We start from the raw sequence: 27359 nt of genomic DNA, 5'->3' as shown, positions 1-27359 counted from the left end.
AAATATTTGGTTTACTCAAGGGAGCTGTAGCATAAGACTATGGAGGGTGTTCCCTGTAGAATAGGGACAAATGCCGCAGGCTTCATCCTGGGCAGAGCAAGTAGTGTGTGGTCCTGAGACAATAAGTGAGAATTAAGGATAGGTGGAGTTGTTTTATAGATCAGCCTGAATCTTTCATCCCTTCAGGTGTAACTGGCTTTAGAGCCAGTCTGTGTTCTCAGCAGTATTTCACCAAAGTCCTTTTTCCTATCCCACTTAGTCACTCCCACCTGTGATTCTTAGGAACTTAGTTGCCAGGATGTCAGGCAACTCCCCACTCCTCCATTTCCTGTTTGTGGTCTTCATTGAGAGAAGCCTGCAGCAGGAATTCCTGGGGAAGTGATGGCTATAGCTGTGGGACTCCGGGGGCCATTAGCTCTTGCTTAAGTTGGGGAATACTGTGCTGAGATGGACCTCCCTTCCGTTCTGCAGGCTCTTAGAAACTGTTAATAATCATAACCAAAGTATAACTGGGACTCTGGCTGCTGTTGTGCCTTGACTCTGCTCTGTCTTTAGAAACGGAGAATTATTTTCTTTTCTTAGCCTCAATTTCTACCCTCTGAAATTTGGAATTAAAACATAATTTTCAAGATTCATGACAAAATTGCTTGGACTCTGTAGGATTGATTCTTTTGACATATGCAAAAATAGCAAAAAAAGAAAAATAGGGTCCGTGTGTTGGACAGCAGGGGGTGCCCTTTCCCTTCGCTTTATTGCCTGGCACTCCCTGCTGCATTCAGCCATTTTAGATAGATTGTTTTTGCTCCCAGCTAACTCCATTTTGTGTTTGTGACGCAGGAAAAAAAAATTCTGCAAGGGAGGAGCCTGGCTGGGGGAGGGAGTGAGACAGGCTGAGGCAGGGCTCCAGACCTTTACTCAGCACTTGTTCATCAGGGACTTACCTTGCTGCAGGCTTCCTGCATCCTGAGCAATAGATGCAGCAAGTCCCTGCCAGCTGAGCAAAGAGCAGAGTGATGCCTGGCTACTGGACGCCTACTAACCATGGCTGGGTGCTGGTTTTGAGACAGCATGCAGGACATCCCCTTTGCCTTATGAAGAATCTAAGCCTGGCTTCGGTGGTTTTTACCACAGAGATATTTAGGCTGGTATCCTCAATTAAAGAATCGGCTAAGAAGAAAAGATACCCTTTTCTCTGAGTTGTCTGAGAAGAATCAGATGCCCTAATGACTTCAGGGAAACAATACGAGTTAAAAAACAAACTTTTATTTTTGAAAATGTAACCTCTCCCCACACACATATTTGATTCGTACATACATACACATACACACACACGCACACACACATATATATGAAGAGAATAGTATGAATACCTGTCTCCGTCACCCAGTTTCAAAACTTAACTCATGGCCAGTCTTGTTTCATGTGCCTGCATCAGCCTCCTCTTCACCACCCCAGTTATTGTAAAGCATATATCATTTAATATCCTGAAGTAGTTGAGAATGTGTATGAAAAAATAAGGACTTTTGAAAAAAAGAGAGAATTGTATTATCACATCTGAAAAATTCTTAAATGTCGCATATCCACTCAGTATTCTTAAAGTAGTATTTTTTTAAGTTTGTTCATCTGAATCAGAGCCACACACAGTCTATACATTACAATTGGTAGATGTCTCTATAGGTTCCCTCTCTAGCTTGCCTTTGTCTCTTATTTTTTTATCTTGCAGTTTGTGTATAGACTTAATTTCTTAAGGAGAGAGGATCTCTCAGGTTGGGATTGAGAAGATTCAGAGCCAAACTTCTCTTCTTCACACAGCGGAGCCTCCCATCTTCAGGATTTCCCCAGAGGTGATGGGAGAGGAGGTGAAGGCACAGTGCTCTGCAGCCTTCAGAGGGAGAAGGGACTGGAGTCTTTTACTAGGAGAGTGGCTTGTTTCTCCTGACATGATAGCCTGTTACCTACCCAAAGTCTTTAGAAAAGCTTGCAGACTGCTCTCAACAGAGAACATGGTCAAAGTGGACCATGCTGTTTCCTGGGAATTAAAGGAGAGGTTTTAAGCTTTGGGACACCAAATTTACCTGTTCTTTAATAGCTGCATCTCTAGAGTGATTCCAGGTCACAGCTTTATCTCCCAAACCTTTCTTTTTACTTAATTGGCAGCCTTTCTCCCTGATCAGACTTAATTAGTTAGTAATACTTCATAGACTGTTCTGCAGAAATAAAAAATATCATGTTGTGTGGGGAACGGGCACATGGGAAAATTCTTTCATGGCTTCGGGATTATAACATCCCCATGACCTTGTTGGAGATAACCCGAGGGACGGACCTGGATGCAGATGATGAGATGAAAGCTCTTGGTGTTCTTTTTCCCCTTTTGGAAATGGGTCAGTGACTCTGACTTTCAGCAGCCACAGCAGGCAGTCTATTCCCTTGCTTTGTGGGAGAGCACAGGTTACAGAAGGGAAGTTGCAGTAGTTGACTTCTTGTCAAGGCTGGCAGGGCAGTGGTAAAGTCTGGTCCTTGGAGACTAGGTTGGCCAACTGCCTAGTTTGGAAGCTGTAGTTCCCATTAACCAAAGTGCTAATTTTTAGGTTGTCTCTTCATGTTTAAACTTTTATGGTTAAATATAATAAAAATATAGAAAGTACATGAAACAGATGTGCAACTTAGTGAATTATTATGAGGTGAATACCCTTGAAATGTCACATGTCAGGAGATAGAAACTTTCCAGGAGACTCCTAGGAACATCCATGTGCCTCTTCTCCTCTAAAAGAAACCAAAATCCCGACTTAAGGTATGGTCTCCATTTTTTGAAAAAGCTTTATCACCCAAGTTTATATTCCTGAACACTACAGTTTAGTTCTACCCATGTTTTTTAATGTCTTCTTTTTTTCTTTAAATTTTATTATCTTCAGCTGTGTTGGGTCTTTGTTGCTGCACATGGGGTTTCTCTAGTTGCGGCGAGTGGGGGCTACTGTTCGTTGCGGTGCACAGGCTTCTCATTGTGGTGGCTTCTCTTGTTGTGGAGCATGGGCTCTAGGTGCGTGGGCTTCGTTAGTTGGCGGCATGCGGGCTCAGTAGTTGTGGCTCACAGGCTCTAGAGCACAGGCACAGTGGTTGTGGCACATGGGCTTAGTTGCTCCGTGGCATGTGGGATCTTCCTGGACCAGGGCTCGAACCTGTGTCCCCTGCATTGGCAGGCGGATTCTTAACCACTGCGCCACCAGGGAAGCCCCTTAATGTCTTCTTTATGTCTTAAATCTATTGGCTTTTTCCTCTTTCTCTTTTTTTTCCCCTTGCAGTTAATTTGTTGTAAAAAACTGTATCATTAGTCTGTGGAATTTCCCATAATATCAACCTTGTGATTGTATTCGCACAGTGTAGTGTGTAATTTCTGTCCTGTGTATTTGGTGTAAATTGATAATTGGATCTAGAGGCTTAATCAGAACTAGGCTCCATTTGTTTGTCTTTCACCAAGACTTCATAATAGGTGTTAGGTTCCTCTTCAGAAGGCACATAATATGTGGCTGTCCCCTCTGTGATGTTAGCAGCTGTTGATTCTCAGTACATAGATCTGTTCATTCATTACGATTGCAAAATGGTGCTATGCCAAACAAAAGGAATTCCTTATATATCCTAGATATAAGTCCTTTGTCCTTCTCTGACTTTGTGGCTTTTCGCTTTTTTAAATAAATTTATTTATTTATTTTTGGCTGCGTTTGGTCTTAATTGCTGCGCGCAGGCTTTCTCTAGTTGCGGCAAGCAGGGGCTACTCTTCATTGTGGTGTGCAGACTTCTCATGGTGATGGCTTCTCGTTGCAGAGCATGGGCTCTAGGCGCGTGGGCTTAAGTAGTTGTGGCATGTGGGCTCAGTAGTTGTGGCACGTGGGCTCAGTAGTTGTGGCTCACGGGCTTAGTTGCTCCACGGCATATGGGATCTCCCTGGGCCAGGGCTTGAACCCGTGTCCCCTACATTGGCAGGCGGATTCTTAACCACTGAGCCACAAGGGAAACCTACTTTTTTTTTTTTTAACAGTGTCTCAATATAAACAGTGTCTTTATATAAAGTGCTTAGATTTACTAGTGTTTTCCTTTATGAGTAATGCGTCTGTGGCTTATTTAAGAAATCCTTTAGTCATCAAGATAATTAATCCTATAGCTTTTCCATTCACGTTAAGGTTTTTAATTAACCTGTAGTTGATTTATTTGCATATGGATACAATTTCTTTTTTTCGTACGGACACTTAGTTCCAGTCCCATTTATTGGGAAGTCTGACATGCTCAGTCTGTTATATCAAGTGCTCTTTTACACCTGGGTCTGTTTTCTGGACTGTGCTCTCCTTCTTGTTGATCATTTTGTCTATCCCAGTGCCGGTACCATACGATCTTGATTTATTACTGTTATAAAGTGTATTAATCTCCTATCTTTTGCTGCTTTTCCAAGAATGTCTTAGCTGTTCTTCTTTGTATTTCCATATAAATTTTAGAATCAGCTTGTCAACTTAAAAAAAGAACGCTGTTGGAATTTTTATTCTACTGACTCTATAATCAATCTGGGAAGAATTGGTGTCTTGTTATCAAGTCTTTTAATCTATGGATCTTAAAATCTACATTCACTTATTTATCATTTTTAATGTTTTTCAGAAAAGCTATATTGTTTCTCCTAGAGGTCTTACACAACTTTTATGAAATTTATTCCTAGGTACTTCATGTTTTTATATGATATTTAAAATTTCTTTATAGATTCTTTTGGATTTTTTTATACTTATAATCAGTATCTTCAGATGAGAGTGTTATTTCTTCTCTTCTAATGCTTAAGATTTTTTTCTTGCCTTACTGCACTGGCTCAGACCTCCAGCCAGTGTTGTTGAATGAAGTGGTAATGGTGAATATTCTTCTCTTGCTCCTAATCTCAAAGACAAAGTTTTCAACATTTTACCTTTAAGCATGGTTTTTGCCTTCAACTTTTGGTAACTACTCTGTCGAATTAAGGAAGTTCTCTTGTATTCCTACTTTGCTGAGAGTATTTTTCATGAATGGGTACTGAATTTGATCAAATGCTTTTTTGTACTGTTAGGATTATCACATAATTTTTCTCCTTCAATCTGTAATTGTGGTGAAGCATAATAATTGGCTTCTGTTACACTAATCTTGCACTGCTAAAATAAATCCAATTTGGGCATTATACATTATCCTTTTTATTTTATATCGTTTAATTCAGTTTGTTGGTATTTCAAGAATTTTATGCTTACGAGTAAAAGTAACCTATGATTTTTTGTTCTTTTACATTTTGCTATTAAGATTATACTAGCCTCATAGTGTGACTTGAGGAATATTTCCATTTTCTATACTGTGGAAGAATTTTTACATACGATTAGGGGAATTATTTACTCCTTGACTGTTTGAAATAATTGGCTGGTGAAGTCATCTGGGTCTCCTAGGAAATACTGACTACCAATTTAATAGCTTTCATAGTTATAGGGACGGATCAGGTTTTCTCTTATTGAGTCAGTTTTGGTAAGTTACATTTTTCTAGAAATTTGTCCATTTCATCTAGATTCTCACATATATTTTGTATGAAATTATTTACTTTAATGCCTGAAGCATATTTATTCATTTCTGTTTTTGTTTTTGTTTTTTGTGATGCTTGTTCCCGACGTTGGATGCCTAATTGCTCTCTCTCATTTTTAAATACTGATCAGTCTCACCAGAGGTTTTCTGAATTTACGAGTCTTAAAAAAAAAAAAAAGAACTGTTGGCTTTGTTAATCTCTGTTATAGATCATTAGTTTCTGCTTTTACCTGTATTTTCTTTTAAAATTTTTCTTTAGAGTTTATTTTACTGTTCTAATTCTAATTTTTTTTTCCTATTTTTTTTTTTTCCTAATTTCTTGAAATGAGTAGTTAACTCATTAGTTTTTGGTCTTTTTTTTTTTTTTCCCCATATATGTCTTTGACACTAAGTTTCTGTTTTAGGTGTAGCCCCTAAGTTTTAATAGGCAGTGTATTAGCTTATTAAGGCTGCTATAGTGTTCCATGGACATGGTGGCTTAAAAAAACGGATATTTATTTCTCACAGGTCTGCAGGGTAGAAGTCATAGATTTAGGTGTCAGCAGGTCTGGTTTCTTCTGAGGTGTTTTCCCTTGGGTTGCATATGCTGCCTTCTTGCCATGTCTTCACATGGTCTTTTCCTACGTGCCTGCATTCCTGGTGTCTCCTTGTCTGTCCAGATTTTTCTTCTTATAGGGATGCCAGTCAGATTGAGCAGGGTCCACCCTAAGAGCCTCCTTTTAACTTAATCACCTCTTCAAAGACCCTGTCTCCAAATACAGCCATATTCTGAAGCACCAGGTGGTGGGGGGTGCAGGCAGGGGGCCGTGGGGCGTGTTAGGGCTTCAACATATGAATTTGGGAGGAACACAACTCAGTCCATAACAGGAAGCATTTTTATTATTCAGTCCAATAAATTTTGATTTTCATTATGATTTCTTTTCATGGTTTATTTAGAAGTGCTTTATTCCTAGATATATGGAATGTATTAATTTCTTATTGCTGCTATAACAAATTACCACAAATTTAGTGACTTAACAGGAATATAAATTTATTTGGAGTCCACAGTCCTAATATCAAGGTTTTGACAGAGCTGTGTTTCCTTTGGAGGCTTTAGGGGAGAATCCGTTTCCCTGCCTTTTCCAGCTGCCTGCATTCCTTGGCTTAGGGCCCCTTCTCCATCTTCAAAGTTAGCATCTTAGCATCTTCATATCTCTACCTCTGTCTCTCTTTCTCTCCTCTGCTTCTGTCATCATGTCTCTTGTCTTGCTGTGACCCTCCTACCTCCTTCTTATAAGGATCCTTGTAATTACATGGGATCAACCAGGTAATCCAGAATAATCCTCCCATCTCAAGATCAACTTTACCACACCTGCAATGTACTTTTTGTATGTAAAGTTGAATTAGGATGTGGATATCTTTGGGGAACCATTATTCTGTCTACCAGTGTGTGTTCTCAGGATTTTTTTAAATGTCTTATTAATTTCTAGCTAGTTGTATTTTGGTCAGTGCTCTTGTTTTTTGGTTTTTGGGGTTTTTTGCTTTTTGCTTTCCTTTTCTTTTATATATGAAATCAGCAAGCCAGAAAGAAAAAAAGATTTTAAAGAAAGAGAAGAGGTGGGGGGAACAAAAAGGAAAGTAATTGCTGAGGTGATTTCATACCTTGAGGTAGTTTACTTCGCACACTTTACCTGATGGACTCCACCCACATGTCATGGTTGTCTGGTTGTTATTGTTGCAATGTCAGAAGAAGGGGAGTCCAAACATGGGCTCTTCCACATGCAGAGAGGGCTTCCTCCCTTCCCAGCATACCTGATAGCATTGTCCAGGGTAGCTAAAGTGCACCACCTGGCTAATATGCACTGACAATCAATACTTTAAGAGGGGAGGCCTAACTGGTCACTGCTCTTGTGATTTCCATCTTAAGAAATTTGTGGAGTTTTCCTCTATGACTCTGAATATTGTTAAATATTATAACTGTTCTATGTGCACTTGAAATTCGTGTATTTGTTCTTCAGTTGCATGAAGTGTTGTATATATCTCCATTAGGTCCTGTTTGTTAATTGTGTGGTTTAAATTTTCTGTATCTTTACTTTTTGTTTGCTTGTTTTATCAGTTACTTAGAGAAATGGTTGAAACATCCCACTTTGTGGATTTAGCATTGTAATTCTGTCAGTTTTTGCTTTATATTTCTTCTTTTAATTTTTTATATCAACTTTTTATATCAATTTCAGACTTACAGAAAAGTTGCTAGAATAAAGCAAAAAATTTCCTGCACATACTTTACCACATTCCTGAGATGTTAACATTTTACCACATTTGCCTTACCCTTCTGTGTGTGTGTTATTATATTTTTCTGAAGCGTACAGATCAGTTGCCTCTTTATCCTTTGGTGTGCATGTGCTAATAGTAGATCCATAGCCACATATCAAAATTAGGAAATTAACATTAATGTAATAATATTATGTAACCTGACCTTTAGATTTTGCCAATTGTCACAGTGACATCCTTTGCAGAAAAAATACTGGATCATGCATTGCATTCAGTTGTCCCTTAGTATTCTTTAATTGGGAATAATTTCTGTTATGGTCACCTGCAAAGGCATATGGACCCCTACTCAAAATTTGGTTTGGATGTCAAGAATGATGATGCCCCACACACACCAAGAGGGTATGAAAAGGTTTATTAACTTAAATGATTGAGGTCTCTGGGAAGAGGAGAATAGTCCTCTCAAGCAGGTTTGAAATGGCTTGAAAGGGCAAGGAAAGGAGACTGGCCTAAGTTTTTATTGTGTTTAGGGTAGGGTCAGGCTTAGAGTTCCTGCATAAGGACCTTGCATAGTCTGAATCTCCACTGGCACCATGGAGGGAGCACTGAGGCCTCTGTGTTCCTTTGCCCAGATGTGAGGCACAAGGTGAAGTGGGAGAGGTGAGGCTTAACAGCTGTCAACCGTTAAACCAAAGATGGAGTCAGACTCCTCATTGTAGTTCCTTGGTCTTTATCTTTTAATACCTTGGCATTTTTTTAAAGAGTATAGACCAGTTAGTTTGTAGAATGTCCCTCAGTATGGATTTGCCTAATGTATCCTCATGATTAGATTAAGCTTATCCTTTTTTGGTGCTTTATATATCTTAATACATAAATATGTGTTGTTATCAGGTGCATACAAACTCAAAATTCTTATATTTTCCTGACAAACTAAAACTTTTATTGTTATAGTGTGTCCCTATTTATCTTTGTAATGCTTTTTGTTGCCTGGAAAACTGTCTAATATTAATGTACCTTCATCATCTACATTGTTGGTCTTAAGTGGAGCATATAGTCTGTCTGCACTTAACATAATTACTGAAATATTTGGATTTAAATCTACCATCTTATTTTGTGTTTTCTACTAGTTCTATCTGTTCTATGTAATATGTTGATTTCATTCTGTTCAAAATATTTTCTAATTTCTTTTGTGATTTCTTCACTGACTCCAGAGTTATTTGGATATTTATTCAGTATCCAAATAATTGGGAACTTTGTAGTTATCCTTTTACTGATTTCCAACTTAATGCAATGCTAGTGAGATCAGAGAAAATACTTTGAATGATTTCTATCCTTTGAAATTTGTTGGTTTGCCCAGCATATGGTAAATTTTGGTAAATGTGCTGTGTGTGTATGGAAAAAAAGGTGTAATTTGTCACTGTTGGACGCATTGTTCTAATGTATCAATTAGGTCAAGTTTGTTAGATGTGTTCATATTTTCTACATCCCTTCCAAGTTTTTGTCTGCTTGTTTTATTAGTTACTGTACAAAGGGTGTTAATTCTTCCGCTGTAGTTATGGATTTACCCTTTTCTTTTAGTTCAGTCAATTTTTACTTTATATATTTTGAAACTAAATTATTGGATGTATTTAGATTTAGAATGATCATATTTTCCTTGTGGATTGACCCTTTATTACTATGAAATGTGTCTATTCAAGGCATTAGCATTATTACAGATAAAATCTTTATCTGATATTAGTACAGCTACATCAGCTTTCTTTTGGTTAGTATATTTTCTTCCACTATTTTGTCCTAAGACTTCTGTGTCTTTATTTAAGGTGTGTCCCTTGTAAGCAGTACATATTTAGTGTGTGTGTGTTGTAAATCCGGTCTGATGATCTTAGTCTTTTCATTGCATAGTATTTAATCCACTTGAATTGATATATACCAAATTGCTCTTTGTTTTCTGTTTGATTTTTCCAATTTACATCCTTTTTTTCTGTTCTTCTTACTGATTCATTTAAAACTTCATTATTTCACATTTCCCCTATTCTTAGTTACACATTTTTTTTTTTACTATCCTTTTAGTGTATACCTTAGAAATTACAACATGCATGCTTGACTTATTACAACCTAATAAATATTAGAACTTTTACCACCTTCCAGGTAATGTTAGAACTTTACAATATTTTAACTCTATGTACTACACATCTTTTGAGTCATGGATTGCATGCATTTTAATTCTACATATTTTTTAAACCCTATAAACATTTTTACTCTTATTTTATAATATCAGTATTCACTTAAAAACTCCTTTCTAGTGTTTTTCCTTCCTACCTGCATTTCTGTATTTCCTTTTGGGATACTTTATTTTCTGCTTGAATAAATAAATACCCCCTTTACTGTTTATTTTAGTTCAGGTCTACTTGTAATGAATTCTCTGTTTTTGTCTGGATATATCTTTATTTCACTTACTTTTTTTTTTTTGCGATACGCGGGCCTTTCTCTCTCTCACTGTTGTGGCCTCTCCTGTTGCGGAGCGCAGGCTCCGGATGCGCAGTCTCAGCAGCTATGGCTTACGGGCCCAGTCGCTCCGCGGCATGTGGGATCTTCCCGGACCAGGGCACGAACCCGTGTCCCTTGCATTGGCAGGCGAACTCTCAACCACTGCGCCACCAGGGAAGCCCCATCACTTACATTTTTGAAGGATATTTTTTGTTTTCCCTTAAGAAACGAACAAACAAACCAAACCCTCCACTGTCAGTGTTACTGTTATTCATTTGAAGATATGTTCCACCTCCTGCTACTTTGAGAATTTATTTTTTACTCTGGCTTTTAGCAGTTTTACTGTGATAATGTGCTATGGTGTGGTTTTCTTTGTATTCATACTTGGGGTTCTCTGAGCTTTTGATTCTGTGTGTTGAAGTCTTCATCACTTTTAGAACAAATATTTTCTCTTCAAATATTGCTCCTGTCTAGTTTTTCTTGTTTTTTGTTTTAATTATTGGCATTTTATTTTGCTTTCAAATTCAGTGCCAGTGAATATCACATTTAGCATTCCATTTTACGTGTGTGTGTCATGGGGCTTTTTTGTTTTTGCTTTGTTATTTTTAATATTTTACTTTCCCTGAGTACCTGTCTAAGGCTTCTGTTTGAGACTGAAATCCTGGGACTTTTCCCATGCTCCAAGTCACATTTCTCCCCTTTCTCCAGCCTTCAGCTTTATTCTGGTATATTTAATATACAAAAAATTGCACATACTTAATGTATACATTTTGATGAGTTTGGACATATGCATATACCTGTGATACCATCACTGCAATCAAGGTAGTAAACATATCCATCACCTCCAAAAGATTTCTGAAGTCCCCTTGTTTTCATTTTCATTTTTGTTGGAAGAACACTTAACAAGAGATCTGTCTTCTTAATGAGTTTTTACGTGTACAGCACCATATTGTTAATTGCTCTGTCCAATTTTTTCTTCTCTTTCTGGGCCTCCAATTACACACGTCCCTTGCACTCTTTTTGTTACTTTCCATCTTTTATCCCTCTGCTGTAGTTTGTATCTTTTTTTTTTTTTTTTTTGCGGTACGCAGGCCTCTCACTGTTGTGGCCTCTCCCGTTGCGGAGCACAGGCTCCAGACGCGCAGGCTCAGCGGCCATGGCTCACGGGCCTAGCCGCTCCGCAGCATGTGGGATCCTCCCGGACCGGGGCACGAACCCGTGTCCCCTGCATCGGCAGGCGGACTCAACCACTGCGCCACCAGGGAAGCCCTGTAGTTTGTATCTTTTTTATTGATCTGTCTTGTAATTCAGTAACTTCTGTTTTGTCTCTAGTTAAACCCATCTATAGAGCTCTTAATTTCATTTAGTTCTAGAATGTCCTTTTTTTTTTTTTAATAAATTCTAGTTCTCTGGTAAACTTCTCCATCTTCATCTATTTTTATCTTTCCCTCAATATTCTTGAACATGTTAGCTATCGTTACTTTAAAGCTCCAATGTCTGGATCATGCATAAGTCTGTTCCTATTGTGTTTTCCTCTCTAGGCAGATGTGTGTGTGGGCTGATCACCTTCATGCAGTCAGGGAGTGAGCTATGCCAAGGTTTGGTTGTGGTTTTGGAAAGGCTTGATCTACCTCTGGTTCACCCTCTTCCTAGAGTGTAGGCTTTCTAGGGCTCCCAAGTGCAAGCCTGTTGTGATCACTTTTATCTCTGAGGATGTAGCCTTTTGGGTTCCCAGCTAAAGAGGAGAGAGTCTCATATGAGATTCCCCACATTAGGCAGAAACTGGATCTTGATCCCTGTGTACCCTTGCTGCACGAAGCCCTCAAACTGATATTGGAACAATGCTCCAGTGTTTTGCTCACTGTTTCTCTGGAGCAATTCATCATATTCTCAGCTCTTCTGTGCTTCAAGGTGATTTTTTAAAATACCATACCAGCATTTTTAGATGTTTTTCCATGGGAGACTTGACCCCCAATACTGGAAATGGAAATTTTCATTTCTTTTCATATATTTTATGATGATTTTCACACTGAAAAACAAAAATTTTATGTACTCAAATCAGTCTGTCTTTTCCTTTATACCATCTTTATTTTGTGTTATTCTTAGGAAAGTTTTCATTTATTCAAAATAATACTGTATTTTGGTTTTTAACATTTAGCTGTTTAATGTATCTGGAGTTTATTTTTGTGAATAGTGTAAAGTTAGGATCTAACTATTTTCCTTTAACATGGAGAGCCAGTTGTTCCAACACTATTGATTAGATCAGGAGTCAGAAAACTATGACCAACCCATTTTTGTTAATAAAGTTTTATTGGAACGTGGCCGTGCCCATTTGATTACATATTGGCTCTGACTTCTTTAATATTATACCAGCAGAGTTGAGTAGTTCCAACAGAAACTGTGGCCCACAGAATCGTATATTTACTTTCGGGTCATTTAAGAAAGTTTACCAACTCCTGTGTTAGACTACACTTTTTTTTTTTTTTTTGCGGTACGCAGGCCTCTCACTGTTGCGGAGCGCAGGCTCAGCCGCTCCGCGGCACGTGGGATCCTCCCAGACCGGGGCACGAACCCGCGTCCCCTGCATCGGCAGGCAGGCTCTCAACCACTGCGCCACCAGGGAAGCCCTAGACTATACTTTTTAAAATTAATCTGAGTTTTTACTTTAGCATATAAATGTGTTTCGTATCTATTTCTAGAATCTCTTCTATTTATTATTATTTATTATTAAGAACTTCATTTGTTCTTCTTTCATTATCACTCTTAGAGTTACTATAGCTTTATACTAATACATTTTATTGGCCTTGAAGATACAGTGTGTTTAGGCAGGTTTATTGAGGCATAATTTGCATACAGTAAGATTTACCCTTTTTATGTGTACATTTCTGTGAATTTTGACAAATGTGTACAGCCATGTAAAGATAGAGAACATTTTCCTCACTCTTAAAGTTTCCTCCTCCCCATTTGTCCATCACCTCTCCTCACCACTAGGCCCTGGCAGGGGCTGATATGTTTTCTTGTCCCTACAGTTTCTGTCTTTTTCGGAATGTCATATAAATGGAATCATACACTGAGGAGTCTTTGAAGTCTGGATTCTTTCACCAAGCATCATGTGTTTGAGGTCTGTCCATGTTGTTTGCATGCGTGGTCATTCCTTTTTATTGCTGAGTAGTATTTCCTTGTGTCCATTCACTGGTTGATGGACATTTGGGTTGAATGCAGTTTGGGGCATTTATGAATAAAGCCAATAGAAACATTTGCATACAAGATATTGTCTGGACATACATGTTTTTCTTTTTCTTGGACAGATACCTAGGAATGGGATTGTTGGGTCATATGTTACAATAAATGTATGTTTAACTGTATAAGAAACTGCCGTACTGTTTTCACTTTACTTTCGAAAGTAGCTGTACCATTTTTTTCATTTCCACCATCAATGTATGAGAGTTGCAGGTGCTTTGCATCCTCACCAGCACTTGGTATCATCAGTTTTGTTTTTCCATTTTAGTGATTCTAGTGGGTTGGGCATTATAGTTTTAATTCCTAATTAATTTAATTCTTAGTTCATATTCCTAATGACTTAATGATGTTGAGCATCCTTCTCTGTGCTTATGTACCATCTGTGTATCTTCTCGGTGAAGTGTCCAAATGTCTTTTGCCTGTTTTAAAAAATTGGGTTGTTTGTTTTCTTATGGTTGACTCATGAGACTTTTTTTATATGTTCTGAACACTAGTCCTTTATCAAAAATGTATTTTGCAGGCATTTTTCTCCCAATGTGTGGCTTGTGTTTTTATTTCTTAACAGTGTCTCTGAAGAATAAAACTTTTAAATTTTTATAGAGTCCACTTTATCAATTTTTTCTTTTATGTTTTGTGTTATCTTCTATTGCCGTGAACAAATTACCACAAACTTAGCAGTTTAAAACAACATAGATTTATTATCTCACAGTTTGCATGGGTCTGGAATCCAAGTTAGCTAGATCCTCTGCTCACGGTCACACCAAACTGAAGTCAGGGTTCTGGCTGGGCCGCATTGCCTTCTGGAGCTCAGTGTCCTTTGCCACGCTCATGTGGTATTTGGCTGAATCCAGTTCCTTATAATTGTAGGACACAGGTTCCTCTTTTCTGGCTGGTCATCAGCCAGTGGCTGTTCTCAGCTCCTGGAGGCTGCCCACCATTTCCTGCCACATGGCCTTCTCCACAACATGACGGTTGCTTCTTCAAGAAAAACAAGAGAGCATCTGCTTCAGTTTCAAATCTCTCTGACTTCTCTTGTCTCTGAGCTCTAAACCCTTGTTTAAAAGGGCTCACCAGGGCTTCCCTGGTGGCGCAGTGGTTGAGAGTCCGCCTGCTGATGCAGGGGACACGGGTTTGTGCCCCGGTCCGGGAAGATCCCACATGCCGCGCAGCGGCTGTGCCCGTGAGCCATGTCCACTGAGCCTGCGCGTCCGGAGCCTGTTGCTCCGCAACGGGAGAGGCCACAACAGTGAGAGGCCCACGTACCACAAAAAAAAAACCAAAAAAAAAGGGCTCACCAGAATAAGTCAAGCCCACTCACATTCAAGGGAGAGGATTATACAGGGTATGTGCACTGGAGGGAAACTCCTAGTTTCCTAGAACTCCAAGAAAATCCCAGGATGCCAACTTAGGATTCTTCCTACCACATGGTTTGTACTTTTCTTTTTCTGAAAGATCTTTGCCTACTCCAAAGTGGTGAAAATTTTTCTGATGTCTTTTTTTTTCTTTTTGGCTGTGTTGCACAGCTTGTAAGAGCTTAGTTCGCTGACTAGGGATTGAACCTGGGCCATGGCAGTGAAAGCACCAAGTCCTAACCACTGGACCACCAGGGAATTCCATATGATTCCTTTTAGAAGGTTAATAGTTTTAGGGTTTCTATCTAGACCTGTGGTTCGTTGTATGCATGTATGTGTTTGTTTATGTATTAAGATAAATTCACCCTTAATGTGTACAATTCCATGGTCTTTTGTATATCACAAAGTGGTGCAGCCACTGAATTAATTCTAGAACATTCTCATTACACACAAAAGAAACCCTCAGTTCACTAGCAGTCACTCTCCACTTCTTTTTCCCACAACTTGGCAACCACTGATCTACTTTCTGTCTCTGAATTTGCCTGTCCTAGATGTCTTGTATCAGTGTACCCATACAATATGTACACTTCTGTGTCTGACTTTTTCACTAATCCTGACGTTTGCAAGGTTCACCCATGTTTTAGCATGTATTAGCACTTCATTCCTTTTTATGGCCAAATACTACTCTACTGTATAGAGATACCACATTTTGTCTTTCCATTTGTCAGTTGGTGGACATTGGGTTGTTTCTATGTTTTGGCTATTATGAATAATGCTGCTGTGAATATTCTCTCTTTTTCTTTTTTAACTGAACTGTTTGAGATAAAGTACCAACTTCATGGCCCTTTACCCCTAAGTTCTTCAGCATGCCTTTCCCAAGTATAAGGACTTTCTTTTTCGTAACTACAGTGTAATTATCACATTTAGGAAATTTATCATTGATATAATACTGTTATCTAATACACAATCCATGTTCAAATTTCACTGATTTAATTAGTGATTTTAAATATCTTAAACAGATGTTTAAAAATTACAGATTTTTTTATTAAGGTGAAATTCACCTATCATAAAATGAACCATTTAAAGTGGATAATTTGGTGGCATTCATAAAATGAAGTAGAAAGTATTTTTTCCTTTTTTATTTTTTGGAGGAGATTGGCATTAATTTTTCTTGAAATGTTTGGTAGAATTCTCTAGTGAAACCTTTTGGCCAGGAAATTTTCTGTTCAGGAGACTTTTAGTTATGAATTCAGTTTTTTAAATGATTTCAGTAATACTCAAGTTATCTGTTTCATCTTGGTTGAGTTTCAGTAGTTTGTGGGTTTTGAGGAATTGGTCCATTTTTTGGTAAATTGTTCAGTTTATGAGTACTAAGTTGTTTGTATTATTCCCTTGTTATCCTTTTGATGGCTGCAGGACCTAAAGTGATATTGTTTCATTCCTGATGTTGGAGAGATACGTCTTCTCTCTTTTTATCTTTGTCAGTATTTCTAGAGGTGTATCTATTTTATTAATTTATTTTTTAAACCAGCTTTTTGTGTCGTTGATTTTTTTTTTCCTGTTGTTTTTCATTGTTACTGATTTCTGTTCTTTTATATTTCCTTCCTTCTGCTTGCTTTGGGTTTATTTTTTTTCTTCTTTGTTGAAGTAGGAAATTAGATTACTGATTTGAGCTCTTTCTTCTTTTCTGATATAAACTTAGCACTGTCAGTTTTCCTCTCAGCGTTGCTTCAGCTATGCCCCATATATTTTGATATGTTGTACTTTCATTTTCATTCATTTCTAATGTATTTTTTAAATTTATTGTGAGATTTCCTCTTTGACCCACAAATTATTTAGAAGTGGTTCTTTAGTTTCCAAGTGTTTGGATGTTTTCCTGTTATCTTTCTGTTATTGATTTACAGTTTGATTCCATTATGGTCAGAGAACACGCTCTATGATTTTAATCCTTTAAATTTGTTGAGGTTTATTTTATGGCCCAGGTGGATATTTTTCTTGGTGGATATTCAGTGAGCACTTTAAAAAAATTTATTCTGCTCTTGTTGGATGAAGTGTTCTATATATGTATATATCAATTAGACCCTGTTGATTGATTTTACTGTTCACTTCTATATCCTTGTTGATTTTTTGTATAGAGTTCCACCCATTACTGAGATAGGGTATTAATGCCTTGAAGTATTATTGTGGCTTGGCTGTGCTGGTTTCCTCATTTCATCTCTATCAGTTTTTGTTTCTTATATTTAAGGCTCTGTTGTTTGGTGCATACACATTTAGAATTGTTATGTCTTCCTGGTGGATTGATCCTTTAATCATCATGTAATGTCCCTCTTTGTCTCCAGCTATTTTCTTTGCTCTGAAGTCTACTCACTGGATAGAATATAGCCACTCTGCTTTTATTTTTAATTGTTTGCACGGTATGTCTGTTTTCAGCCTTTGACATTCAGCCTTTGTGTTTGAAGCATATTGTTGGGTCTTTTGTTAATCCACTCTGCCATATTTTGTGTAGGTCTCAGCCTACTAATGCTGTTGCCTGGGAATGCCTGGGGGCACGTACCTGGGCCAGGGTTGTGGCTGGACCAGCCCTTGTGGTTCTTATTAGGATTGCAAGATGCACCTCAGCAACAAGCATCAGAGAACAAGCAAGGTTTTATTGCTCACAGGTCCTGAATGACATGTCTCAGGCCACGCATTGAGGTCACAGGAAGAGAGATGGGTAGGGGGCTCTAGGTCATCCCTGGGCTTCTTCCTTTATTGGGGTTGAGGGTGAGGTGCCTAGGGTTTCGTGGGTTCACTCTTTATTGGTGAATTTAAAACATGAGAGCGGGAATTAAAGTGCACAAAAGGAAAAGCAGGGTCACTCTAATGATCAGTTATGTAGGTCACCCACGGCTTTCTAAAAGAGGAACTTCATGGATGGTAGCCTGGTTCTTTATCTAGTTGTGTAGCTGGCAATATGTTTATTCAAGATGGATGTCTTTGAAGTGGATGCCTCAGCAATCAAAAGCTTATTATCAGGTACTTATATTACAATTTAAAAAAACAAACTGTCAGGTACTTACACTACAGCCAATCTCAGTTAATTGGTATATTTAGACCGTTTATATTAAAGGTAACTACTGATATTTTAGGGCTTAAGTCTGCCACTGTGTTGTTTTCTGTATGCTTCCTCCTTTTTTCTTACTTTTCTGTGTTTTTTTGAATATTTTTTATTCCATTTAAATTTATTTATAATGCCTGAGTGTATCACTTTATACAGTTTGCTTAGGTGTTGCTCTAGGTATTACATTATACACACATAACTTTTCCCAGTCTAACGATATCAGTGTTTTACCAGTCCACGTGAAGTGTAGAAACCGTATTTCCATTTAGGTCCCTTTACCTTCCCCAGTTTTTAAATGTAATAGTATTTCCTCCACATGGGGCTACTCCATTTTGGTGAAACTGGAAGCCCATATGCTTGTCTTTTACCTGTCACCTTTACTGGATTATTCATTAGTAGTTCTTCATTACTTCTAGTAGTTGTCTTGAATTCTACATATAGTTATATCTTCCACAGAAATGACATTTTCATCCCTTTCTTTCTTGTATTTATACTTTTCATTTATTTTTATCTTATTGCCAGACAAAAAGTTGAATCTGTTTTTTCTATTTTTCAACATCAGCAGTGACTCTGTATCTTTTCACTTTATCTATATAAAATGAGAGATTTACTTGTACTTTGCCCCTCTGCTTCTAAGGTTTTGTGATACAGTCTGGATGTTTTAAGTCTAAAGTTTTATTTGACTACCCATGGTTTTCTTTTTTTTTTTTTTTTTTTTTTTTTCTCTGTACGCGGACCTCTCACTGTTGTGGCCTCTCCCGTTGTGGAGCACAGGCTCAGCGGCCATGGCTCACGGGCCCAGCTGCTCCACAGCATGTGGGATCTTCCCGGACCAGGGCACGAACCTGTGTCCCCTGCATCGGCAGGCGGACTCTCAACCACTGCGCCACCAGGGAAGCCCTTCATTTTTTTATATGATCTGTCCTTAGGGCCTCTCTGACTTCAGCTCCAGCTCTCCCCCTCATTCCATCTACTCCACGAATAATGACCTTTTTGCTTTTCCTTTAGCACATCAGGGCCTGCTTCTGTCTCAGGCCTTTGCATTTGTTGTTCTCTCTGCCTGAATTGCTTTGCTTTCTCACCTTCTAAAAGGTCTTTACTGTCATGTCACATTCTCACTAAGACCTTCCCTGGTCATCCCACTAAAGTTATAATCCGTCCCCTCATCAAATCCCCCAGTTCTCTTCCTTACTTGGTTTTCTTTTCATAGCACTTATGACCATCTAATATACTATTTTATCTATTAGCTGGTTTATTGTCTATTTCTCTTCATTAGAATATAAGTTCCATGAAGGCAGGAGTTTTTCTCTATTTTTCTATTTTCTGTTTTGTTTTATTCCTGGTACCCAGAACAGAGCCTGGCACACGCAGGTACTCAATAAGTCTTTACTTAAATAACTAATCTTCATCTATTTAGCATTTTCCTTCTTCAAGTTAGAACTCTCAGGCCAAAGGATGTGTTTTTTTATTAATAGTTCTTTGTACCTTTTGCCATATAACTTTCTTTTTTGTTCGCTTTCTTATTTATTTATACCAGGTAATACTTTTCATATGGTTTAAAATTCAACCAGTATAACAGGATTTGTGTTGAAGAGTATTCCTCCCTCTTCCATAGTCAAGCACCCCATTCCTCTCCTCAAAAGCAACTAGCTTTGTCACTTTCTTGATACTTCTTAAAGAGATAGTCCCATAAGGCTTTCTGAAAAGTTGACAAAATATTTTACAATTGTCTGTCCAGAACAGTTCCTGTTTCTCTTTCTATCTGCTGCTGAATCCTTCTCAATAGGCAGTGTAAATCATTTTTGAGAGAATGTTACTGTCATGCTAGGTGCTGAGGGAGTGATATAGTGAAGAATTATTTTGCCCATGCTCTTGAAGTTCAAAATCCAAATGGGGCGGGAAGGTATCCACACTTACAAAGTAACACAGGATTTAGAAAGATCAAGATGATATATATGAAATGTCATGAACATTGAATTATTAATTGTTGAATGAAATCTAAGTAACAGATACCACGAAAATTAGTTCATCAAAGCAGAGAGTGACTACATTTATCAGAGAAGAATACATTGGTTTTGGATAATCTGAGAAGAGTGTAGAAGGAAAGGAGTATATTATACCTTCTGTGTGTGTACCAACATGATATTTATATACTAGGAATATATTTTTATGCCATGAGATTTTTCGAAGAGGAATAACAAAGTCCTCATCTTGTAGAGGAGAGATTATATGTGATTATGACAAAGTCAGTGAGAGGACTTGCTGTAAAAAAGTATCACATTCAGTGGGGATTCTGAGAGAGATCATAACCATTTGGGGATCAAGAAAATGTTTATAGGGAATTCATGATCAAGACAGAGCTTGAAAGATAAGTAATAATAAGCACAAAAGGATAACACAGTGGAAGACTCTAGTACAGGGGTTGGCAAACTATAGCCCTTAGGCTGACCACCTGTTTTTGTAAGTAAAGTTTCATTGGAACATAGTCATGCTCATTGGTTTATGTATTGTCTGTGACAGCTTTCACTCTGTAGTGGCAGAGTTGAGCAGTTGAGACAGACCACATAGTCTGCAAAGCCTAAAATATTTACTATTTGGTCCTTTACAGAAAGAAAATTTGCTGTTCCCTACAAGTAGATAGGCTATGGGTGGGAAAGTATTATTGCTAACTATTAAAGAAATGAAAATGATATATTTATTATAGCTAGAGGGGGAAGTCAGTAATAGAAGGGTGGGTGGCTAAAGAGGAGGTTATCCTTGAAGGAATTTAATAGGAAGACCATTACTAATAGAGAGGAAGTGAAGAGTATCTCTAGGCTGGAACAGTAGTTCATTTAGACATAGATGTGGTTTGTCCTTAATCATACTTTTCTAATCTTTCCCTTGCTAGCCAAGAAGGATCAGGAAGGTGGAGAAGAAAAGAAATCTGTGCAAAAGAAAAAAGTGAAAGAGTTAAAGGTGTTGGATTCAAAGACAGCCCAGAATCTCTGTGAGTAACTCTGTGATCTCAGCAATTTGAAATATGAAGGAGTTTTTCTAAGAGCTTAATTCTCGTGGATCCAGGGTCCCTTGATATGAAACTTCCATTTGTTAGTTCCTGGCATTGCATAGTAAATAACTGATATCTGATCCCTTCAATAGCACTGCAGGATTGTTAGCATCTAGTTTTACAGCAAGAAAATAAAGGCTAATAGGACTTTTAGGAATTTGCCTAGTCACATAGCGGGTAAGAGGCAGGTCTGGGAGTTGAACCTCATATTTTCTTATTTCAAAGCCATTACTATTTCCATTACATCCACAGAAAATCTAACACAAATGTTCTAGCCACTGCACATTTCCTTCTTTCTCATTTTCTTTTAAGTATTTCCTTTAAAGGTGGGCACTGGCTTGACTTCCATTAAATGTAAAGTAACTTTGTGGTTTAGAATAAATAATGTAAATCCTGTACTTCTCAGAGTAGGATCAATAACTTCAAAGAGTTCTGTTCTGAACTTGCTACCTATACTCATAACTGTGATTGGTGGCAAATTTCAGATCAGAAACTCCTCTGCAGAGTTGATATAGGTAGTATTTAATGATCAGAATGAACGTTCATTTTTTTGTTCACTTCAACTGTTGATATCCCTACTTTATGTTGCGTAATGAAGATTTAAATATTTGTTCAACAAATATTTGAAGGTCTGCCAGGTTTCAGGCTCTATTAGGCACATACTAGGTGTGTGTTTCAGAGATGAAAGGGTATGTATTCCATAAAGCCCACTCATGATCCAGTGACATGGCTGTTGTCCCCATTTTACCAAGTGAGAAAACTAAAGTTCAGATGTTATGACTTGGCCAAGATCACACAAGTAATGAGGACACATACCCACAAGTATAGTCAGTGATATAATGAGAACAGTAAGCCTTTACAATTCTTGACTATATAATCTTAGATCATTGGCAGCAGATATTACTAAATAGTGTCTGTAGGTAAGTCCTTTTATGGAAATTAAAGTGATGTGAGATAGTTCCTCTTCTCAAGATTATCTCTAGCAACATTAAAATGAGCAATTGTTATTTTAGAAAATGATAAAAGACTGTGGGGTAGTACATTGTTATTTCCAGTTGAACGATATCAATATGGGAAACAGAATTTAGGAAGAGAATTGAGATTAGGAGGGTCTAGGTGTTATTTAGTGATTCAGTGATTATTAAGTGCCTCTTATATGGTGAGGATGCAAAACTAAGTAAGGTAGTCCCTATCCTCATGAGCCATATGTCTGGTAGAGACAGAAAAGTAAATAATGGTTATAGCACAAGTTGGTAAGTGTTATGATGGAGGTGTGCTAGGAAGCTTATGAGAGCACTGGGCAAGGGGGCATCTAAATCAAGTGGGAGGAGTATTGGAGAGAGCTCAGTCATTCTAAATGAAGTACTGCTTAAAACAATTTACAACAAACTAAATGAAGGGTGAGGGCTGGCTTGTTTCAGGCAGAGGGATCAGCATGTATGAAGGCACAGAGGCATGTGTACAGTTCAAGAACTGCAAGTAGTTGAGTACAGCTGAGTAAAGGCCATATGTGGGGGAGTGGTGGTTGAAGAAGCTTTCAAGAAATAGACATAGAGGCTAGATCATAAAGAAGTCTGATAGGCTTAGGCTAAGAAGTATGTATTTTATCCTAAAAACTGTGAAAGTTATTGGAGGGATTTTAATCAGGAAAGTGAGTGATACAACCCTATGTAATTTGAGGGAGGGCTACTTCAGCAGTGATTATGAGGCCGGATTGCTAGGGTAGGGGAAGACTCTAGGCAGAGAGATGTGTTATGTTATGGCTTTAAACTAGGCGAGAGGTGATCAAGGCCTGAAACTAAGTTGTAAGAATGAATAGGAAGGCAGAAGATATTAAGAAGATAGAATTAATGGAACTTAGTGATTGATAGAGGGGATAAAGGAGATGTTTTCTTGGGTTAAGATCACTCTATAGAGAGTGGTACCACTTATTGAAATAGGAAAATCCAGCAGGAGCAGATTCTGTCTTTTGTGGGAGAAATGGTGGACATGAGTGAGAGATGGCAGAGTGGTAGGTAGGAATGATTGATTTAATTTTAGGATAGAATTTAAGGTTCCTGTGGGAATCCTCCAACAGGATGGGTGTATTAGGCATTTGGGTATAGAAATCAGGAGGAATGTCTGGCTGGAGATAAGAATTTAAGAGATAGTATATGAGTCATAGTTGAAGCCAATAATTTGCTTTGAAGGTCATTAATATTTGGGGGGGCAAGTAACAAAAAGGGGAGACCTCAAAGGAGGCTGGAAAGGAACAGCAAGAAAAATAGTCTGACATAGTCTAAGAAGTGGGAGTCATAGTCAAGTAAAATCAGGACAGGACAAGTGTCTTTTGGATCTGGCATTAGGAAAGCCAGTGACCTAGGCAGGAATAATTTTAGTATAGCCTAAGTGTTAAGAACAGAAGCTCTGGAATCCGTTTGTATTTAAATCCTGGCTCCAACCCTTACTAGCAGTGTGACCTTGGACGGGTAGCTTAACTTCTTTAAGTATGTTTCCTTTTCTGTCAAATGTGGTTAATAATACACACTTATACATTATTATAAATAGGGTTAAATGAGACCATATATGTAGATTGTGTTTAAGATACTAGGTCTTACATGGAGTATGCACTCAACAAATGATGGTCATCTTTTCACTGACTTCGTGGGGACAGAAGAATTAATGAGAATGTGGAAGCAAGAATAGACTGTTATATTTTTAGAATGTTATAAAGTGAAGGAAAGAAGGAAGTTGGTAATTAAGAATGTTGCATCGGGGAGGATTTTTTTTTTTTAAGATAGGAAAAACTTGAACGTGTATATCGTTGTCCCTCGGTACCTGTGGGGGATAGGTTCCAGAACCCCCCTCATATACCGAAATCCATGGGTGCTCAAGTCCTTTATATAAAATGGTGTAGTATAGTTGGCCCTCTGTATCCACAGATGCGGAAGGCCCACTGTATATGCTGAAGGAAAAGGTCCTTAGGGCTACCTGTTCTATTGAAACACGAGAAAAGGATGAGTATATGGATATAGCTCTGCTAAGCTTACGTAAAGAAGTGTCGGCACAAGTTTTTTTCTAGATGATTCCAAAATAGCCCTTACTCGAGCCTTTTCTAGTCTGGTTCCAACTGAGGGCCCCCAGTGCTCAGTTTATAAGTGGCATGAGAGAAAGCTTAGCAAGTAATTTGACCGATGGCTTCAATTTTTCTCAGTAAAAAGCAGCAAGGCCTTTTTAGAACAAATGGGGAAGTGGCAGGACATTTGGGAGAATGGGGATATTTTATGTGGAGGAGCTGCCAAGAGAGCCAGGAGAGCGTGGAGTAGGGACACACAGAAGGATTCCCCACCATCACCGGTGCCACTTCAGATTCGTAGAATCTGATCTGCAGTGTTCATCAGCCCAGGTGTAGGGGAGAGATATGAGATGGCTGGGTTAACTTAGGACTGGAAGGAGAAAGAAACAAGAGAATAAGAATAGTAGTAATAATAGAATGGGAGTGAAAGGGTAGACTACAGGGTCTAGGTTAAACAGAGAAAGCAAAGTAGAACTGAGACAGAGAAAATGGAGTGGTCATCTCTCTCGTGGGAGAGAGAGAGCGCGCAGGAAGAGAGCACTCTGATGAGACTGAAGAGTCAATTTAGGGATAAGTGAGAGAGCCGAAAGGATGGGAAGTGTTTGTTGGGGAATGGGATGTGGCAATATAAGAATCAGAGCATTTCAAGGCAGTGGCAGCTTTGAGGATGGAGTCAAGGGAGTGAGGAACTAAAATAGAACAGGGTGAACATTTTTGATGTATATATAGAGAGAGATCAAAGACTTCCTGTGTGAGCAAAGACAAGGTGTTTGTAGAATGTGGTGCTTGGAACAGTGTGGCTGGCGTGTGACATAAATGTGGGGATTCGTGGGAGGGAAAGTTGGGAGGTGGGAACCTTAAACATTGAGCTCAGGAACTTGGAGCTTAACTATACAGGCAGTGGGGAGCTGGTGGAGGTTTCAGATCATGACTTTAAGAGAGCACTCCCAGGAAGGATGTCCAGCGTAGGTTTGTAGGGTGGGCTGGAAGCGGGAAGAGACTGAGAAGAACATGTCTTTACATCTCATTTCCTGGCAGCAATCTTTTTGGGTTCCTTCCGCATGCCCTATCGCGAGATTAAGAATGTCATCCTGGAGGTGAATGAGGCTGTTCTGACCGAGTCTATGATCCAGGTAAGGAGCAAGGTCATTCTGGAGCTGGCTCTTTGCGTTGCTATACACTAGCTCTGTCTCCTCTCCGCCTAGACGACGAGGACTCTGTAAGCATCGTGGACTTAAAGAATGCTGGCTTTATATAAGCTTCCATCTCTCTGGTGATCAGGTTATTTCTGGTATATTTTTCAAAAGTCCTGCCATGTCACTAGCTGCCTCCCCCACCACCCCCTACCCCAGCCCGTGTCTCCTTCTTAGTGGTCTTTGGGCAGAGCGAGGGACTGACAGGAGGCTCAAGTTGTCAGCTCATCCCCCTCAAACTGAGACAGTCCCTTCTGTCTTGCAGAATCTCATTAAGCAGATGCCAGAGCCAGAGCAGTTAAAAATGCTTTCCGAACTGAAGGACGAATATGATGATCTGGCTGAGTCAGAGCAGTTCGGCGTGGTGGTGAGTGAGGCCTGTGGCACACAGACTCTTCTCTGACCCCCTCCTCCCCGAGAGCATCCGGGGCACTTGCTCCTGGCCTCTTGTCTATTCTGAACCCATCTTTCTCTCTTTCTCCTCCCTACCCTGGAACTCAGATTCTGCCATAGGGGGCTTAAGCCTGTATCTTCTTCTTCCTTTCCTGTCTCTCTGTTGGCTATAACGGAACTGCTTGTCTCTCCCCAGATGGGCGCTGTGCCCCGCCTGCGGCCTCGCCTCAATGCCATCCTCTTCAAGCTGCAGTTCAGTGAGCAAGTGGAGAATATCAAGCCAGAGATTGTTTCTGTCACTGCCGCGTGTGAGGAGTTGCGGAAGAGCGAGAACTTCTCTAGCCTCCTGGAGTTGACCTTGCTTGTTGGAAACTATATGAATGCTGGTTCCAGGAATGCTGGTGCTTTCGGCTTCAATATCAGCTTCCTCTGTAAGGTGAGCCAGGGGGTTAGAGCAGGACGATGGAAGGGAAGGCTGTGGCCTCTAGGAGCCCAGTGTGGCCAACTGCTGTCAGCCTGAGGTGATCGTGGGCGTGTCAGGACTCACCATTTCTCCTCTTCCCCCAAGCTTCGAGACACCAAGTCCACAGATCAGAAGATGACGTTGTTGCACTTCTTGGCTGAGTTGTGTGAGAATGACCATCCCGAGGTCCTCAAGTTTCCAGATGAGCTTGCCCACGTGGAGAAAGCCAGCCGAGGTGAGGCAGATTGGGGTGAAGCTAGAAGGTGGTTCCAAGCCCCAGAAACCTCTGCACGGGGTAGGGAAAGAAGACTCAGTCTAGATTTTAGATCATTTTCAGTTCAGACAATTTTAAGGAACAGGAGAGAGCACAGGCATGATGTCTAAGCCACAGGGAGGAGTATCGGGCAGAAGAGAGGTCTCCATGTACAGAAGTGGGAAGCGCTCTTTCCCTTCTTAGGGAAACACCAGACACCAAAAAACAACTAGAAGAAAGGCAGGTATTTTTAGTTTAAGTCAACAGTTTTTCTCATTCAGAAAGCGTAGACTGGATTAGCAAAAACCAGGCCTCACCATCCTGGGACTAGGCAAAGAAAAAAAGCAGCATTCAGTAGAAATGGGAACAGATTTCTGCCCACCCTCTATATTTCTGTGTAAGGTCTCCTTCCTCCCAAACCCTGTTCTCTAAAATAAATGAGACCAAGATCCCGGGGGATTTCATAGATTCTTGTTAAATTAAATGAAGCCTCTCTTCTCTTCTTAGTATTGTACAGCTTATGGAGGCTGGAGGTTTAATCATCAAGTAATTTATAGTTTCACTGAAAAGCTGTGTGAAACAATTAGAGAGCACGTGAGAGGGCTAAAATAATTAAGTACCAGCTGGATGTACAGACTGGAGCAGTGTCCTGAAAAACAGAATAGGGTTTTGAGACTGGAGGTAGTAAAAGCTCTTGCTGTCTGTTTTTTTAGTTTCTGCTGAAAACTTGCAAAAGAACCTAGATCAGATGAAGAAACAGATTTCTGATGTGGAACGTGATATTCAGAATTTTCCAGCTGCCACAGATGAGAAAGACAAGTTCGTTGAAAAAATGACCATATCCTTTCTTGAAAGGAGGGAGTTGCCCCCTAGGAAAAAAAAGAACTTCCCGTGGGGGGACAACAGGATAGATACGATGATACACAATTTTTCCTTAAAAAATGGTTTTTCATTAAAAAATG

General features: G+C 39.1%; 1 protein-coding gene across 2 annotated transcripts in view; it reads left to right on the top strand.

The window, feature by feature from the left end:
* The window catches only part of DIAPH1 (diaphanous related formin 1), a 93637-nt gene that overhangs the window by 56889 nt on the left and 9389 nt on the right, over positions 1 to 27359 (top strand). For both annotated transcript variants that reach the window (XM_024752446.1, XM_024752445.1), the window contains 6 exons: positions 20882 to 20980; positions 25134 to 25228; positions 25554 to 25655; positions 25878 to 26117; positions 26250 to 26379; positions 27111 to 27235. In XM_024752446.1, coding sequence (XP_024608214.1) covers positions 20882 to 20980; positions 25134 to 25228; positions 25554 to 25655; positions 25878 to 26117; positions 26250 to 26379; positions 27111 to 27235 — 791 coding nt within the window. The remainder of the gene's footprint in view (positions 1 to 20881; positions 20981 to 25133; positions 25229 to 25553; positions 25656 to 25877; positions 26118 to 26249; positions 26380 to 27110; positions 27236 to 27359) is intronic.

The sequence above is a fragment of the Neophocaena asiaeorientalis genome, unplaced genomic scaffold (assembly GCF_003031525.2).
Source record: "Neophocaena asiaeorientalis asiaeorientalis breed wild unplaced genomic scaffold, Neophocaena_asiaeorientalis_V1.1 scaffold204, whole genome shotgun sequence".
Taxonomy (NCBI): domain Eukaryota; kingdom Metazoa; phylum Chordata; class Mammalia; order Artiodactyla; family Phocoenidae; genus Neophocaena; species Neophocaena asiaeorientalis.
The sequence above is the reverse complement of the archived record's forward strand: the minus strand, read 5'-3'. Positions and strand labels throughout refer to the sequence as shown.